The sequence below is a fragment of the Siphateles boraxobius genome, unplaced genomic scaffold (assembly GCF_051911475.1).
Source record: "Siphateles boraxobius isolate OS27281-9 unplaced genomic scaffold, OSU_SipBor_1 56, whole genome shotgun sequence".
Taxonomy (NCBI): domain Eukaryota; kingdom Metazoa; phylum Chordata; class Actinopteri; order Cypriniformes; family Leuciscidae; genus Siphateles; species Siphateles boraxobius.
Window position 1 is genome coordinate 5,441,475 of NW_027509182.1, and position 16,178 is coordinate 5,457,652.

Below are 16,178 nucleotides of genomic sequence, written 5' to 3' on the forward strand. Positions count from 1 at the left end.
TAAGAGATACATTTTAGATTAGAAGGATATAGGTTTTATTTATTTATTTATTCTAAGGTAATTGAATTGTTCCCTTTCGTTCATCGAGGCTTCGCACTCCATCCCAGTAGGTGGCGGAAATGCATCTCAAGCTGGTTTTCCAACCGTCAAAAAAACACAAAAGAAGAAAGGTGAAAAACATCATGCTAGCGCTTGCTTGCAGTGGTTAAAGAAACAAACCCAAAGCAGTGAAATGGGTGCATTTTATTGCTCGATCTGCGGAAAAACAGATTTTTCTGGAAAAGGACACATTCATGGGAAAAGCCACCAGAGTAAACTTAAAGTGATTCTTGTCAAATTCATGGATAAGGTAAGTGTGCTAACTAAACAACTAGCTTACGATACTGCTAACTTACAGTGGCTCCAAATACGATTTAACTACTTAAGTCACAGTCAGATAATGTTTGAATTTCATTTTATTAAATAACAAAACATCCAAAAAGAGTGACCAATTTTTGAATTTCATTTTAATCAAGCCAAAGCGATTTTAGTGGCTGTATGAAGTCAGTTCAGTTTATAGTGAACATCAATATATAACTTATGAATGGGTCTGCTGATTGCAGACAACCACAAAATGTCTTCTTAAAAAATAACATATATACTACTTTTTCCTTTTGCAATGTATGGTAGCTTGTTTACGCAAAGGAATAAAAAAAAGGTGATGGCGAATATTTAATATCACAATTCTGAGAAAGTCATGTATAAACTCGCAATTACGTAAAAAAGGCATAATTAACTTAAGTTAGTTATTATAACTCGTAGTTAATTGCAAAAACTAAAGTCAGTTCTGACTATTTCTCACGATTCCAGTCGCAATATTAAAATTTTTCTCAGAATTGTGAGATACAAATTCGGAATTACGAATTAAAAAAAACAATTGTTAGAAAGTGACAGTTCCCTTTTTGTTCATTTGTATCTTACAGTTCTCTGTTTTTGAGAAAAATGTCATTATTGTGAGAGCAAAAAGTGACAATTACCTTTAAGTTTTAATTCCGTGGAGGAAACAAGCTTCCATTATACCTTATTCAGAGTAGCGCCATGACAGATAGACATACCGTGCTTCAAGATTCACAGTTTTTTTTTTTGTCTACTGAAATTTCTCGAAAATATAATTTCACAGTGTTTTGTTAGCAGAACAATCCAAACACGCATTAAATAACAGTACAACCCACTGAAAAGATGTACTGTACGTCGTCTATCCCTCACATCCTCGCTGTCATTCCCGTTGAAAATCAAAGATGGCGCTGCTGTGAATAATGTCTATACAGCAATGACAACAAATAGCCTATGCCTTGAGTGTCGAAGTACTATTTGGAGCCACTACCTGAAATAGACAAGATCATCTCTGCGTCTGCACATATATAACACTCCCATATGTTATTACAGGTCAAAGAAGCACGGAGGACCATCAAAAATCCTCAGGTGGAGAAATACAGTCCCCATCATGACGTTAAGTTCTGGTGTTACTGCTGCGCGCTGGAGGTGCAGAAACACGTGACTGACAGTAACATCACTGTGCTGTATGGAGGACTGCTGGAGCACATGAGCACGTAAGATGACACAGAAAGCATTTGAGATAGGCATGGAGAGCTTGCAGTGAATTCACAGAGCGCTATTCATTTCAGCCCAGAGCACAGGAAAAACACACACAAGTTCTGTTGGGACAATAAAGCAGATCTCAAACTACGAGACAAGTTTATCATAACAGAAGAGGAAACTGAGAGGTAGCTTTCTTGCTTATTTGTGTTTTGGGAAATGGCTGTGATCATGATGGCATTTAAAATAAGTATACTGATACCGTAAAGGTTTTTCAGATGTTCTTCAGAGAAATAAACGAAGAATACCTTTGTTGTAGATTCAAGTCTGAGGTTTCCAAGGCTCTTGAACAGTTTGAGGAAAAAGAGGATGTGTTTATTAAACAGGTAAAGACATTTTACAGGTTCTTTGGGTTGTTAATGGTTAGTTGAACCATATCTATGTTTTTTCTTCTCTTCTTTCGTCCTCAGCAAGCTGCAGTGATCCGATCTCAGGAGCAGCACAGACTGGAGGTCCTTCAGTCATTATCAGAGGTTTGTTTTCCTGGGATGCTCAAAGCGTATCCATATCTCAGTACTACTTCTGTTCTGTTTGTGTGATGAAAATATTAACTGAAAATCTTTTTGTGACTTTTTCAAACCCCAGTGTTAATGATCATTTTTAAAAACAGCATGCATGTGTCAAAGTAATTCCTTTGTTGGGAAAATGACGTTAAATAGACATGGACCATTACTATTGACTTTTCCTGAATCAAACGTAGCCGGATCCAGAACTGCTACAACATGCTGAACTGGAGCATTACAGCAATAAACCAACAGCCAGGTAAAATATTATGACCAGTGTTATTCTGAAACGTGAGGGATGCACCAATACTCATTTACCAAAATGCTCTAATATCCATTCCAATACATTTGAGCTCAAAAGTTTAAGGTCATTTAAAACAAAACAAAACATTTATACTTTTATTCAGCATGAATGCATTAAATAAAGTCATTTATAATGTTACAAAAGATGTTTGTGTGAATAAATACTTTCTGTTAATCAAATGTTGAAAAAAATTCTAACATATTAATTAAAACAATTGTAATGCTTAATATTTTTTATAATTAATAAGAAATGTTTCTTGAGCAGCAAATCAGCAAATTAGAATGATTTCTGAAGGATCATGTGACATGAAAACTGTATTGAAGAGTAATAATGCTGAAAATTCAGATTGCAATCACAGGATTCAATTACATTTTAAAATTTATTTTAATACAATAGTTATTTTAAATTGTATTAATACTTCATGATATTACTGATTTTACTGTATATTTGATAAAAAAAGCAGTCTTGGCTCTTGGCCTATTGAAGCTTGTTTCCGCCACTAAAAACTAAAAAAGGTATTTGTGATTTTTTTTTTCTTTCTCAGAATTGCATGATATAAACTCGCAATTGCGTGTTATAAAGTCAGAATTGTGAGGTATAAACTCGCAATGGTAAGAAAATGTCAGAATTAGGATTCCCTCAGAATTGTATTTGAGTTTATATCTCAATTCAGAGAAAGGAAATCGTTTAAAAAAAAATTTGTTTATTTTCTGTTGTGGAAACAAGCTTCCAGATTGTTGAGCATAAGAGACTTTTCAAAAACATTAAAAAAAAATCATATGACCCCAAACTCTTGATGGGTATTGTATATGTTTGGTGTGATTTATATGTATCCAATACCATGCAGTTTATGCAGAGATTGCGAAACTGATAACTCAAGGGAAGGGGAGTATAACGGATTACATTCGTTGTACGTAAGCTTATATTCAACTTTAGTCATTGTACTGAGTAGAGTACAAAGCAAATGGTTTAAAATGTATTTATGATGCTTCTGTCTTTAGGGGTAGTTTTCTGTATTTGTAGTGTTACTAGATGTTGTGTTACTAGAAATACTGCTGCAAATTGATTGGTGCATCTATAATCTTTTTACATGTGTACAAAAGTAGTCAAAAGTTTGGACGTGTGAAATTGGTTTTGTAGACAAAATATATATTAACTACATAATTCCCATATTTAAATTTATTACATAGTTTGATGACTGTACTATTACAATAAAATGTGGAAAATTATGATAGTAAATGAGTGTCCAAACTTTTCACTAACGCCAGTCAAATGTTTGTGTAATATGCATTTTCCAGCATTGACAAATAGAAATTGCTGGTTTAGTGTCATTTGATGATCCGAATGGGAGTTTGTAATGCCTAAAGCATGAGTTTTGATGTTTGATAAGAAGTTCCCACAGTCGATCTTATGAAATGGAGGCACAGCCCGGGCCGAGCCACGAGGATCTCGCCTCACACTGTCATCGGAGTGAACCAGGATTTGGCTTAACGTTCATTGGTTACCAGGTATTACACTATATACATGCCACAATTATTGATTAGATTAATAAATGAGGTCAGACATCACCTTTGGTTTGCTGTCTGTATTTGCAGAACTCATCCAGCAGTGGAAACGTTCATACTGGTGAGTAAAGCGGCAACCTGTCACTCACATGACATCACAGCAATAGCAAACCACGACCATCCAATCAATTCTCCCTAATCCCTATAGACCAGTGGTCTCAAACTCAATTCCTGGAGGGCCACAGCTCTGCACAGTTTAGCTCCAACCAGCTCAAACTCACACCTGCAAGGAAGTTTCTAGCAATCCTGAAGACCTTGATTAGCTGGATCAGGTGTGTTTGATTAGGGTTGGAGCAAAACTGTGCAGAGCTCTGGCCCTCCAGGAATTGAGTTTGAGACCACTGCTATAGACAAAATCAAGTCCCACCCTACATTTTTTCTAGTTTGAGAAGCTCTTTCACTCTGTCACAATAGGGAAGAAACTTTTAACTATTTTTAACTATTGCAACATCTGTTTCATGCCGACTTCAAATGATTGGATATAAATCAATAATTTTAACCTTTATGATAGTAATGTACCAACAGACAGGGTTCCCTGTATAGTTTGCAGAATTAGTTCAGAATAATTTGAGGTACGGTAATTGACGTAGTGTACCTGATATACATATCCAAATGAATCGATATCAAAGCCAATCAAGATCAGAATTGAATCGAATCACAGTTTGTCAATACTGACCATGCTGTGTTGATTTGTAGGCGCTGTTCCGCCGTGGCTGTTGGAGGAGCCGGATGAAGGGCCGCAGGAAATGGGTCCCTCAATTCAGGAGTTTCTCAAGCACAGTATGTCCTTCACTTTCATGGTGATGCTTGTTTTTGGCTGGGTTTATATTAAAGAGAAGATCTATGTGCAAAACACTTCTTTCTTTCACCAATGTAATAGTTCAAGGATAGTTTACACAAAAATGCCCATGAGTTAATTATATATATATTATAATTAAAACTAGTGCTGTCAAGTGAATATCCAATTACATGATGTACATGAATCTAATTAATTGCATCAAATTTGGCTGAGAAATTACCACCAAAAGATTCCGCTGTCATTATTGTATTAAATGAGAATGTTATTCGATTCATAGAATACATACACTTTTAGGCTACAAGGGCCATGATTTTTTTCAGGAGCTGCATCTTAATTAGTATTTAGATATATTTACAGACCAAACCAATTTGGTCTCATACAGGGGAATTCTAACTGCATTCTATAAGTTGTATCACACAGTGAGTTTTAGGCCTGCTTCATGTCCATCAACTGTATGAAATGTAATTATATGAAATGTATAAAACTAATTAATGCGTTACATCGACAGCCCTATTAAAAAACACTGGGGAAAAAAAGTATATATTAAAACATTCATCGTCTTCCTTCTACTGTATTTAAGAGTAATAATGCTGAAAATTCTGATTTTCCATCACAGGATTAATTTACATTTTAAAATATATTTAAATTTTTAATAATATTTCATATTATTATTACAAAAATAAGTCTAGAATTTTCATTTTCAGAATAAACTCGCAATTGTTGCAAAAATGTGATCCTTATTTATTGCACTTTTTCTCTTTATTATTTTTGTTTATCTTACTCTTTATATATTTAGCACATTTATAAGAAGTTAACCAGGTTTACGTTCAAATGCAAGTTGTATTCTGTATATACTGTTACTGTGTATGTTATGAATAAGGAATCTTAAATGTTGAATCACAGAGGAGCAAGAGAAGCTCAAGAAGCTTCCGCCCAACCGTGTTGGTGCAAACTTTGACCACAGCTCACACACTGACGCCAACTGGCTGCCATCTTTTGGACGAGTGTGGAATAGTGGCAGGCGCTGGCAGTCTAGGTGAGCGCTAACTTCAGCACAAATAGCAGGCTCGTTTCATTCTTCTCGTCATTCTTACTGACACACCCCCCCCCCCCCCCCCCCCCCCTCCTCAGGAATCAGTTCAGGGAAGAAGAGGCAAAAACTAGGGGGAAGAGGAAGTGGAAAGATGATGGGAAAGCAACAAAGAAGCAAAAAGGCCTCAGCAATGGAGAGTTATGAAATGGATACACCAATTACATTGGCTGCAGGAGGACAGTATGTGAAAAATGGCATATATATTGCTTCTCTCATATTGAGAATAACTGCAAAGGCAGTAACATGCTTCAATTGGACACCAGTTATGGTTTGTTTCAGTTTGTGAATATGTGAAAGTCGTTATGAAGAATTTGTACGAGAAATGAACAGCACCATTTGTGTTTCCAGTTTATTGAATACATTTTTGCTACAGATGTTGTGTAATTTCCTTTTTTGGTCATACATCCAAAACAAAATATCCTTCCCACTCTCCTCATAAGGTAAATGTGATAAAATGAAGACAAAATGTGCAATATCTTCTTTCCATTTGGAACACATCAGTTCAGTCAAATTTAATAGAATCTCATCTATTAGAGCTATTTCATGTTCTCAACAGAAAGCCAAGACCATATTAATGTTCAATAATATAATAAAATACCTCAAACGTCTAGACAGAAAAATAAAAATACAGATTACATTAATATTAAAGGATACCTTGCAGTCTTTTATTTTTCTTTTTTTAGTAGTTTCTGTTAAAATAATACATGACTGAATGCTTTAGAATGCAAAAGAAGAAGAGGGAAAAAAGAGTCTCTGTAAGAGATGCAGTGTTGGTCATAATTGTACAATACATTACATTTTAAATGGACCATTAAGGGTCTTCATCAAGTTCCTGCGTTGAAGCTTCTTTCTATTTAACTTCATTCTCAAACCCAAGAAAATCCGAAAGATGGGTCAGGCCGAGCTGCCGGAAATATGTCGCGCCAGCCCGACCCGACGACATCACGAAAGGTCCGGTTTTCCCATGGCCGCAAGCCAGAGAAAACGCTTTCAGTAGCTTCATTAAATAGCATGTGGTTTATTAAGAGAGGAGGAATGAGAGACACCACCACAATCGTCAGCCCATCCTCAGACTCATTTCCATACTAGTATCATTTGCCTTCATCGTCAGTCAGCAAACATTGCCCGTTCCCCTTCGAGACGTCTCATTTTAGGCTCACGTGATGGCTAGTGTGACAGGACTTCAATCAGAAGTTTTCAACGCCACTCACTGCTGATGGTTTCTACGTCACATATACCACATGCCAGATTGAAACAGAAGTCAGGCATTCAGTTTATGTGAATATCTGTTTGAACTAATCACACTGTCATCCTCATTAAGCACATATGCTAATGAGATCAAAGATCTGAGGAGCTACCCAAGTAAAAGATCATGTGACCATTCAAGTTGTACTTTGAATGGGATGAGTCAATATTAGCCAATGAAACTTCATGGAAAAAATGCATGCAACCTGGGGGCGTTTTGTAGATCCACGCTTACATTTACCCTCAAATATTGTGGTTTTCTTTTCCATCCAATGTTGTTTTGACAATGATGGAGGGTTGCTAATGGAACAAATCGTCTTCGGTCCTCAGTAAAGATGGTCGAGTTCCTTGCATGGCAATCGTTCTCAAAGTACCATGACGTGCTCTTGTCTCTGCTGGTGTGCAGGGATTTGGAGCGAGTGATTGGGGTCGTCCTGTTGCGTGAGTGTGAACAGAATCTCCAGATCTCCTGTTCATTCTGTCTTGTGCATGAGCATTGTTTTTAAGAGGAGCAGGGCTGGAGCAGCCCAGTGTCTCTGTCTCTCCTCCTGTCTCAATAAACAGAAAGAGCTCCACTTCACTAACTTTTATCTGAAAGGAGGATAAAAAAGAAACAAGAGAACTATGAAATGAAAGCTCTTATAGGGCATTTATAATGACAGCACAACACTGACCCACCGGCAGGAAGGACAAAAGCTGCACTACCTTTGTTTTCCTCTGTGTCAGTAGCTGTTTCCTCTGATAGCCTTTGGCGTAGCTGGTTATACTTGATTTCTGTATCCTGAAGAAAAAAAAAAATACAGAATTGAGTATTTCTTCAAATTTGTGACCTGAGCCAAACAGGTCATTATATTATATAATTGTATTATTATTATTATGGTTTACTTTTTTATTACTAAAAATCATTTGCCAACATGCTGTGGCCTCAAAAAAATATTTGGACACTTCAGTTGCATTAAATCTCCTTGCATTAAATCAGGGGTTTTCAAACTCTTCATTTCAAGGACCCCAATATAATGAACCCCTTGCAAGGCCCCTAGTCATAAAATATAAAGACAGCCATTTATTCTTGGGAATACCGGCCAAATTATATATTGCAAGAAAAATGGGGATGTTTTGGCTGTTTTTCGTGGTCATTTACCTGCCAAAAATATTATCTGGACATACATATTTCTCTACAGAATATTAGTTTTCTTTGCCAATGTTTTGGGGGATATTATTAAAACATTTTCAATTCAATTCAAATGTATCTGTGTAGCACTGTTCAGTAAATATATTTTTTATTTTCTAAACAGCCATAGAACTATTAAGTGTGCTTAGCTTGCAAAATTGAAAGGAGATTTAAAAATAGAACTGTAATTTTAAAATATTAAGAAAACAAAAGCAAAAAACATGCAGTTTTCATTTCTTTAATTCAGGGTTCCAACCCAGTTTGGAAAAGTATGGAAAAAAGAAAGCAGAGTATGGAAAAATATTTGCATTTCCAGACTATTGCCCCTATTTAGTTTTCTATATTAGAAAATCTAATGAATTTAAAAGAATTGAATGAAAATAAATGTATCATACAAGAAGTGTGTTTTCATGGCAACTGTTTAGTGATTCTTTAGTGATTGTCAAACACAACTGAATGATTGTGGTAGATTATAACCGTTTCGAGTTTCTTCTCATGATATTTTTAGCACCGTATTTCAGAGCCTCTAAAAGGACCTTAGCAAAAATAAAAAAAATATACAGACTTTCGTATACACACGAGGAACCATTAAACTTAGCATAGACAATATTATGCCATCAGCTCATTTCATGTCATGGTTTCTCCACCGCCACAGAGAATGCATTAAATTGGACATTAGGCCTTGATATTAGAGGTACTACCCTAAGGAAAGCCAATCTTGAGCAAATAGGTCTAGATTTCTATTAATACATATGCATCAATGCTCTCTTTTTCTTCATAGTAAGATGACAGGGACACACAAGGGAAATGGGTTATAGACTATATAACGCATTACAATTTCTAGTTTTATATATACTATAGTATATATAAAACTAGAAATTGTAATGCGTAAGCATGCAAAAAATTCCTGTGCGTTCACCAGTTCATGAAATCAGATATAGTATTTTATGTAGTAACTTATCCTCCCTTTGACTGGGATAGAAGACCAGCCTAGAGAGAGGTGATGGGGTGGTGGAGGGATGCTGTGAAACTGTCATGAAACAGAGGTTATAGCGGCTTCCTCTTTGTGCTGATTGGTTGAGTCCCTGAACATGCTCCTCCTGAAACTTTGCTACATAACTTCATGATGTGAATAGTTTCTCTAGGGCATTTTGAGCATTACAATTTCTAGTTTTATATATGCTATAACCTATGTCTACTGACACTACAACAAAATATATAAATAACTGGCTTAAAACCATTTTTTGGGGGGCTGAAAATACATGTTTTGCTTTGGGGGTCTCCCACAAAAAAACGCTTTCATTTTCTCATAATATACATTGCACATCACCAGATTTTTCAATGATTCTCAAACGCAGGTCCGATGATTCAGTCTCTTTAAATCCCTCCTTGTCGCGAGCCTACTCTGCTCTGATTCGCCAGATGGACCAGTCTGCTGTGATTGGTCTACCACTTACAGCGCTTGTCAGAAGCTAAACTTCCATAAAGGTGGACATTAGGCAAATGTGTTACCCAGTAACGTGTAGCCGTCACGGAAGTGGGATTCGAAATTCCTGACGACTCGTTTAGGCTGTTCAGAGTCGATTCTTTATTTTGAGAAACAATAACTATTTATCGAATGCCCTTTCATCTTCATAACTTTGCAGATAGCTGCATTACACATTGCATGAAAGGGAGTAGGGGCACTTTGAATATGGTCTGAAAATCTACAGGGAGGTTTGGAATTTTGAAATGGAAAATGTGTAGGAACCCTGTTAATTATTACTACTAAAAATGCGTTTTGTAAACCATAGTCACTCAAATTGTCCAGGGACCCCCTAGAATCTCCCTTGAAAACTGAATTAGATAACAAAATATCCAAAAGTGCCACTTTTTTTAAGATTGGAAAATAAAGTTAAGTTTTTAATAATTTCTAATTTCTGACACAAAGTGATGAGCGATTGTTCTTCTAGTCTTCTTATATTGTTGTCATATATTTTTGTCATTATTTTTTGAGAATGCAAGACACACACAAACACATGCCTATCTTCATAATTCTTGACTTCTAAAGTTTTTTGAATTCGACCCAAACCTAAATTTCACTTGCACTGCAATGTATTTTTTTCATAATTAATATTGCATTGCAAAATAATGTGTGCTGGTCATCTAGTCTAAAATTAAGACACCCCTAGAAAACAGTAAAAAAAAAAAAACATTTGTACATTTAAGATAGTTCTACTTAATTTGTTATTCCAATATCCAAATATGATAGCCTACTTGATAAAAAGAAATGAAAAAAGGGCTTTTATTTGAGCCGTGCTGTCTTTGCATTTGAACATTGCACATTTTAAACAGGACACGCATTAGCTGAATAAACGTTAGCCAATGCAAACATACTTATAGAAAACAGTTGACAATGAATAGACAGGAGTCCTGTCACAGGACCAATAATAACAAAACGAATCACTTATTCTAAAAAGAATATCAAGTAGCCTTCTGTTAGAAGAATCTGACATAGGGCTGTGTTAATAATAAAACGTCCGTCATTTAACGAATTTTAAAAACACGGGATGGATAATAAAAAATGCTTTCTGGCATTTTGACAGGAAAAAAAACACAGCCAAGAACAAAACAGTTCGTCAATTTTCATTTTACAATTATCATCTCTCTCTGTGCGCGCGGTCTGTGTTTGTGAGAGAGAGAGCTCGCGCAGCACTGATTCAACGGTTTCTTATCCACAAGTAACGCGCTAGTTTTCATACAAAATTATTATGTAACAGGTACTTTAGTTATTATAACACAATAACGTAACACATGCAGGCTAAGTTTCTCAACACTGAGAATGAATAAATAAACGCCTGTTTGCAGACTCGCGCTTATCAGTAAATTAATACACAAATCACAGCATTTTCATAATCAGTAAGCCATAGCGATTTTAATTTTATTTAGATTTATTGTTCATCAATACTTAAGCTTTTTATAATTTGCATGGCTGTATGATGTCTTCATCTTATCTGAGTGACATGAATGACGGAGTATTTTAAGATAACCCATGCGATTGCGATCACTCCGTGTGATAATAGAATCCAAATTAAGTTAACTCAATATAATACTTCAACTTTCCACATCCACCCCAGCCCGTTAACCTTCAGGAGTCAGACTCATGAGTCATGAACTCAGTCAGAGGCGGCCGCGGGAGTGGAAGCGGGATCGAGCGGGATTCTTTATTGCTGTCGATTTTCAGTCTCTTTTTAATGATTGGCCTTACGCATCTGTCAATCATACCCGCTTGCTATTTGGGGAATGAACCCAGCGCTATGATTGGTCGAACTCCGCTTATTTTGCTGTTTCTTATTTATTTATTTTTTGCAGACACGTCTGTAGGCTACGCCGGAAATCAGGCGTGGCGCCGGAGCGCTTTCAGGCCTGCAGTATTTTATTGAATTTTGTTTCTACCACGGAATTTTTTTTTTTTTAACTTTTCACAATACATACTTTTCCCCCCTCAAAATTCTGAATTTATATCTCACCATTCAGACTTTATTTCTCTCAATTTCAAGTTTATAACTCGCAATTCAGAATTTTTCCCCTCAGAATTGTGAGATATAAACTGAGAAAAAAGTCTGAATTGTGACAAGTCTAAAAAGTCGCAGTTACCTTTTTTATACCATGGTGGAAACAAGCTTCCATAGTATTGTGACACTTCCTGGTTGTCGAACAACATGTTTATAGTTAATGTGACCTGTAGTTACTCTGTGTGAACCTGAGGAGAACTGAGTTCATACATCCACTAAAACCACCCAAACACCAGTTGATTAAAGGTACACTAAATAACTTTTTGCTATGTAAAATGCCTTTTAAATGCCGTGCAGTTTTTTAAAACTGCTAGAGGGTCACAAGTCTAAAGTGTACCTTTAAAATACTGCAAGATTGTCCCTGAAAAGTAAACTTACTTATGAGAAAATATCTAGCAGATGCCACTTGGTTTTGGCATGTTATATAATATAATTGGATACATTTTAAGTGAGACGCAAGTCTTTAAATACTTCTTGGTCATTGTATATGTGTCTATTGGTGACCGTTTTTCTTGGTGGGCAACATGTCACCTTCAGGTGCTGCAGGTTGGCCTGTAGTAGACGTATATGGGTCATGATCTGTCTGTTGAGGTTAGGTCCTCCGCTGCTCTGAGAGGAAGAAGAGAGGAGCTTCTTCAAGTCAATGCCTGAGTCTCCCCCGGCCACTGGCTCCCCGCTGTTGCCCTGCACGTCATCATCTGTGCTGCTCTCACCTGAGCCTCCATACACCTCCAGCACCATGTAACTGCCTGCAGAGACTGGCAGAGAATCAGATGAATGGTTACAGGTTATGTTAACAGAAAATTTAAATGTAGTGCATAAAGTAGGCTGCTTCCAAACATACATACTTACAGAGTTAGTCTAAACAGTACAGTATTTTCCAAACAATAAATCAAGCATGCAAAACATATGTAAAGTGCACACATTTGGATTTGTGCCAATTGAAAGTGGTACATGAGGTCAAGATTATATATGTAGCTGCACATTTCCTACACGCTGGTAATGTCTGCTGGTAGTTTAACTTTAAATAAATTTGTTTAGGCTTGGCGTTTATTACAAATAAAATAAAATTTAGTATTCACTAAAAAAACATTTATAATATTTGTAAACATTTTGTTTTATTTACCAGAATTTTACATTTCTAAATGTAATAATAAAATGTGGCACACATACAGTAGATGCAACTTATCTGTTTTTTTCCCCCTCAGTATATAATGTAAATGTCATTTTTAACCTGGTGAAACTTATTTCCTGTAATATATGGTTTGGGTGAAGAGAGAAGCATGTCCGATTTCACAGCATTCATAAAATAGTAGGCAAGAAGTACCCAGACAACCTACTACTACTGCAGAGGTTCTGAAGTGTGCATACAACAGATACCTTTCGATCCCATGAGGCCACAGGAGAGAATTTGTAAATGGCAGTCAAGCGGCTGAAGCAGGTAGGTCACATGACAATGACAATTTAGTCCGCCCAGGTTAAGTTCATACCAAACACATTCTAACTATATAGAAATTTTAAATGGTTGCAAAGTAATTATTTGAAAGAAGAACCATACTATTTTGAGCATGTTTCACTGATCAATTTAACAGTAGTCTTGGTCTTTATACTGACACCTATTGGTGTGGATGAAACAACACATAAACTCACTCCACTATTTATGACCAGTTAATAATTGTTAATTCTATAACTAAGCATGTTTGGTCTTTATTCTTGCAGAAAATAATTTTTCTATAATGACTCACTTAGAATTATAATTGATGGTTGTCCTACACAATCAATGTCCTACATATCTGTGCTAGTTTCATGTCTCTTGATTTACTCTGTAGTCTTGTCCATTTACGTTTTAATGTGTTATGTAGTCATGTAATAAGCAGGATAATGTGGGGTCAGCTGCGCATTATCATAAAATAAAGGCCCCTCCTGATGACTTTGAAAAAACAGGACAAATACACACCACAATCCTCAGACGTCTCAAAGAAGCCCGTGTCTCCGGAGGGCAGTTCCTGTGCGTTCTCGGCCCTCTCTGAGCCGTTCTCAACAGCGGACCCGATCGCAGCGCTGTTCTCCGGCCCCAGCTGAGAACCCGTCCTCGCCACCTGTTCCCGTTGCTCTCCTCGCTCGGGGTCTCTGTCTGTGTCCTCCTGACTGGACATGTGGTTGATCAGGAGCTGCCTCAGTGTCGCCACTAAAGAACACAGAAATGATATGAGGAATTGACATATATAGGGCTGCAACTAATTAATCTATAGTTTGTTTTTACGATTAATCTATTGATTACTTTCTAATTAGTCAATTAATTCTTTAGTTAACTCTCCCTGCGACTGATGGAATTTCCGGCTTTGTGTTTTCACTGTTATACGGTAGGGGGCGCTATTACACATCTTCTGAAAGAGTACCGAATCAAAGAAGCAGCAGCAGAAACAAGCCATAGCATTTGTAAGGAGATGCATGTGTAAAATAATGCAATCATCAACATTAAACATCATATTAATCAAAACCGAATGAAATGTCGACCCAGGACGAGTTATAGGACTGTGAGTGTTGATGGACTCCATATGTTTTGACCAATGTTCTGAATCCTATCCAGACGTAATCTGACAAAAAAGCGATTTTCTCAGCTTTCTGCTCAAAATTTTCCTTTTTTTATTATGAAACACCCATATTCAAGTGTTGATTAAAAGAAGAATGCATGTAGGTGGAATAATACGTTTTTTTTGTAAAATATTATGAGGGGCATGAAACTTTTGTAAAAATGATCAAAAATGCTGGTGCTGGCTGGCAACTTTTTTCAAAAACACTGGCGGAGAAAGAGTTAACTTACCAAGCGATAGAAGCATATAAAATAACATCAAACATTAAAGAGTATATAAACCAAATTTGACAAACGTTACCGAATAAAATGTCTACCCATGAAGTGGTTAGGACTGTGGAGCTTTGGGGGTGTCGATGGACTCAATATGTTTTGATCATAGGTCTGAATCCGATCCGGACGTAATCTTTGACAAAAACGTGATTCTCTCAGCGTTTTGTTTTTAATTAAATTTACCCACATTCAAGTGTTGATAAAAAAAGAATGCATGAAGCTAAACAAAGTTTTTGTTTTATTAAGCAGAGGAAAGTTGGAGTTAAACAACCAACAACGATGACTCAACACCGAAGGTTCTTCAGATGAACGCAAATAATTTCTCTATCACTGTAAGTAAACTAAACCCATCATAATGATCTAGTTTAGTGTGGCTCTCACATTATAAGACATGGCAGACAACTAGTTGTCCAGTGAGGTTCCTTTCATTCAGCATGGGTGTTTTCCTAATCAACATCAACAATTACATGTTAATGATTACATTGACGTGTCGTAACAGCGCTACAAATTTATTGGGTTACACTTAATCCCAGAAGTTAATTTGCTGAATTTAAGTTGTCCCTATCCGAATGAAGTTTTCAGTTATGTGAGAGGAATAGCTCGTAGCAGTCGAGTCTTTTACTCACGTGTTCTGAGAGCTTCATCGGCTCTGAGTGGCTGGAGCTCAAAGGCCTCGGCCTCGTCCTCATCTATGGCGATGCCCAGTCTCGAGCGCTGCTTCAGTAATGTCAGTCTATCGGTCATATCAGCCACCACAAACTCTTCATCATCTTCAGCCTTATCCGGTACTGACTTTTCTTCCTCTTCATCCTCCTCATCAGATTTGGTCTCAAACGGGTTGGTACTAGATGGCGTGGTTGACATGACCTCGGTTGACATGACCTCAGTGGACATGACCTCAGTGTCATCTTTTTCTAAGGAAAATATACAAAAACAATTCTGAAACATGTTTACGAGGCTCCTAGCCAAATAAACCAGATTTCCATGGGTATTAGGGGGCTGTCGAACTGGCAGTTTAGTTCAAAAAGTAGCATGGTTCGCATGAAAAATTGGTAACCTGAAAGTTATAATGTGGACCCGGGAGTGCACCATGGTACCGAACCCCAGACTACCTGTAGGACGTGTTCTGATTTCGGTTGGAATTGAACTGTGGCGTGATTCGTTTGAATATGAAAGTAACTCAAACTTGAGCCAATGACGTCATTAATTCAACAAAACACATGTGAGGGATGACAGCGGTGATGATTTACCTTAAATATGAGTGAGTGAGTGTGCAGTGTAAATCGCGCATAGTGAGTGAATCAGAGCGGCAAACGAATGGCAAACAATCTGCTGTCTCCTCAAAAGAGTCCATTTGCAAGCCTTCATGTAGACTACAGCTGCATGATTAATCGTTAAAAGATCGCAATCTCAATTCAAACATGATCATATTCCTAAATGACA

The 16,178-nt window shown here is 36.8% G+C and overlaps 2 protein-coding genes across 5 annotated transcripts in view; one reads left to right on the forward strand and one right to left on the reverse strand.

Annotated features, from left to right (window-relative positions):
• Positions 1-145: 145 nt before the first annotated feature.
• On the forward strand, positions 146-6,273 carry cenatac (centrosomal AT-AC splicing factor). Of its 2 annotated transcripts, none has more exons than XM_077206534.1 (11): positions 146-349; positions 1,426-1,589; positions 1,665-1,763; positions 1,895-1,961; positions 2,046-2,108; positions 2,336-2,397; positions 3,833-3,950; positions 4,038-4,068; positions 4,704-4,787; positions 5,710-5,842; positions 5,938-6,273. In XM_077206534.1, exons 1-11 carry the CDS (start codon positions 233-235, stop codon positions 6,041-6,043), a joined length of 1,044 nt encoding a protein of 347 aa, XP_077062649.1. In that variant the 5' UTR covers positions 146-232; the 3' UTR covers positions 6,044-6,273. The 2 variants fall into 2 exon arrangements, with proteins under 2 accessions (XP_077062649.1, XP_077062650.1); XM_077206535.1 differs by having other exon boundaries at positions 3,836-3,950.
• arhgef12b (Rho guanine nucleotide exchange factor (GEF) 12b) overlaps positions 6,235-16,178 on the reverse strand; it is a 99,275-nt gene continuing 89,331 nt past the window's right edge. For all 3 annotated transcript variants that reach the window (XM_077206523.1, XM_077206524.1, XM_077206525.1), the window contains 5 exons: positions 15,362-15,649; positions 13,827-14,057; positions 12,401-12,627; positions 7,850-7,925; positions 6,235-7,735 (listed from right to left, as the gene is read on the reverse strand). In XM_077206523.1, the coding sequence (XP_077062638.1) occupies positions 7,725-7,735; positions 7,850-7,925; positions 12,401-12,627; positions 13,827-14,057; positions 15,362-15,649 (833 nt within the window). In that variant the 3' untranslated portion in view covers positions 6,235-7,724. The remainder of the gene's footprint in view (positions 7,736-7,849; positions 7,926-12,400; positions 12,628-13,826; positions 14,058-15,361; positions 15,650-16,178) is intronic.

Excerpts from the sequence above, each read along its gene's own strand:
- cenatac (XM_077206534.1), top strand. The coding sequence starts at position 233 with ATGGGTGCATTTTATTGCTCGATCTGCGGAAAAACAGATTTTTCTGGA. Across the intron at positions 350-1,425 it reads TTGTCAAATTCATGGATAAG|GTCAAAGAAGCACGGAGGAC; the intron begins GTAAGTGTGCTA and ends ATGTTATTACAG. Across the intron at positions 4,788-5,709 it reads TCAGGAGTTTCTCAAGCACA|AGGAGCAAGAGAAGCTCAAG; the intron begins GTATGTCCTTCA and ends GTTGAATCACAG.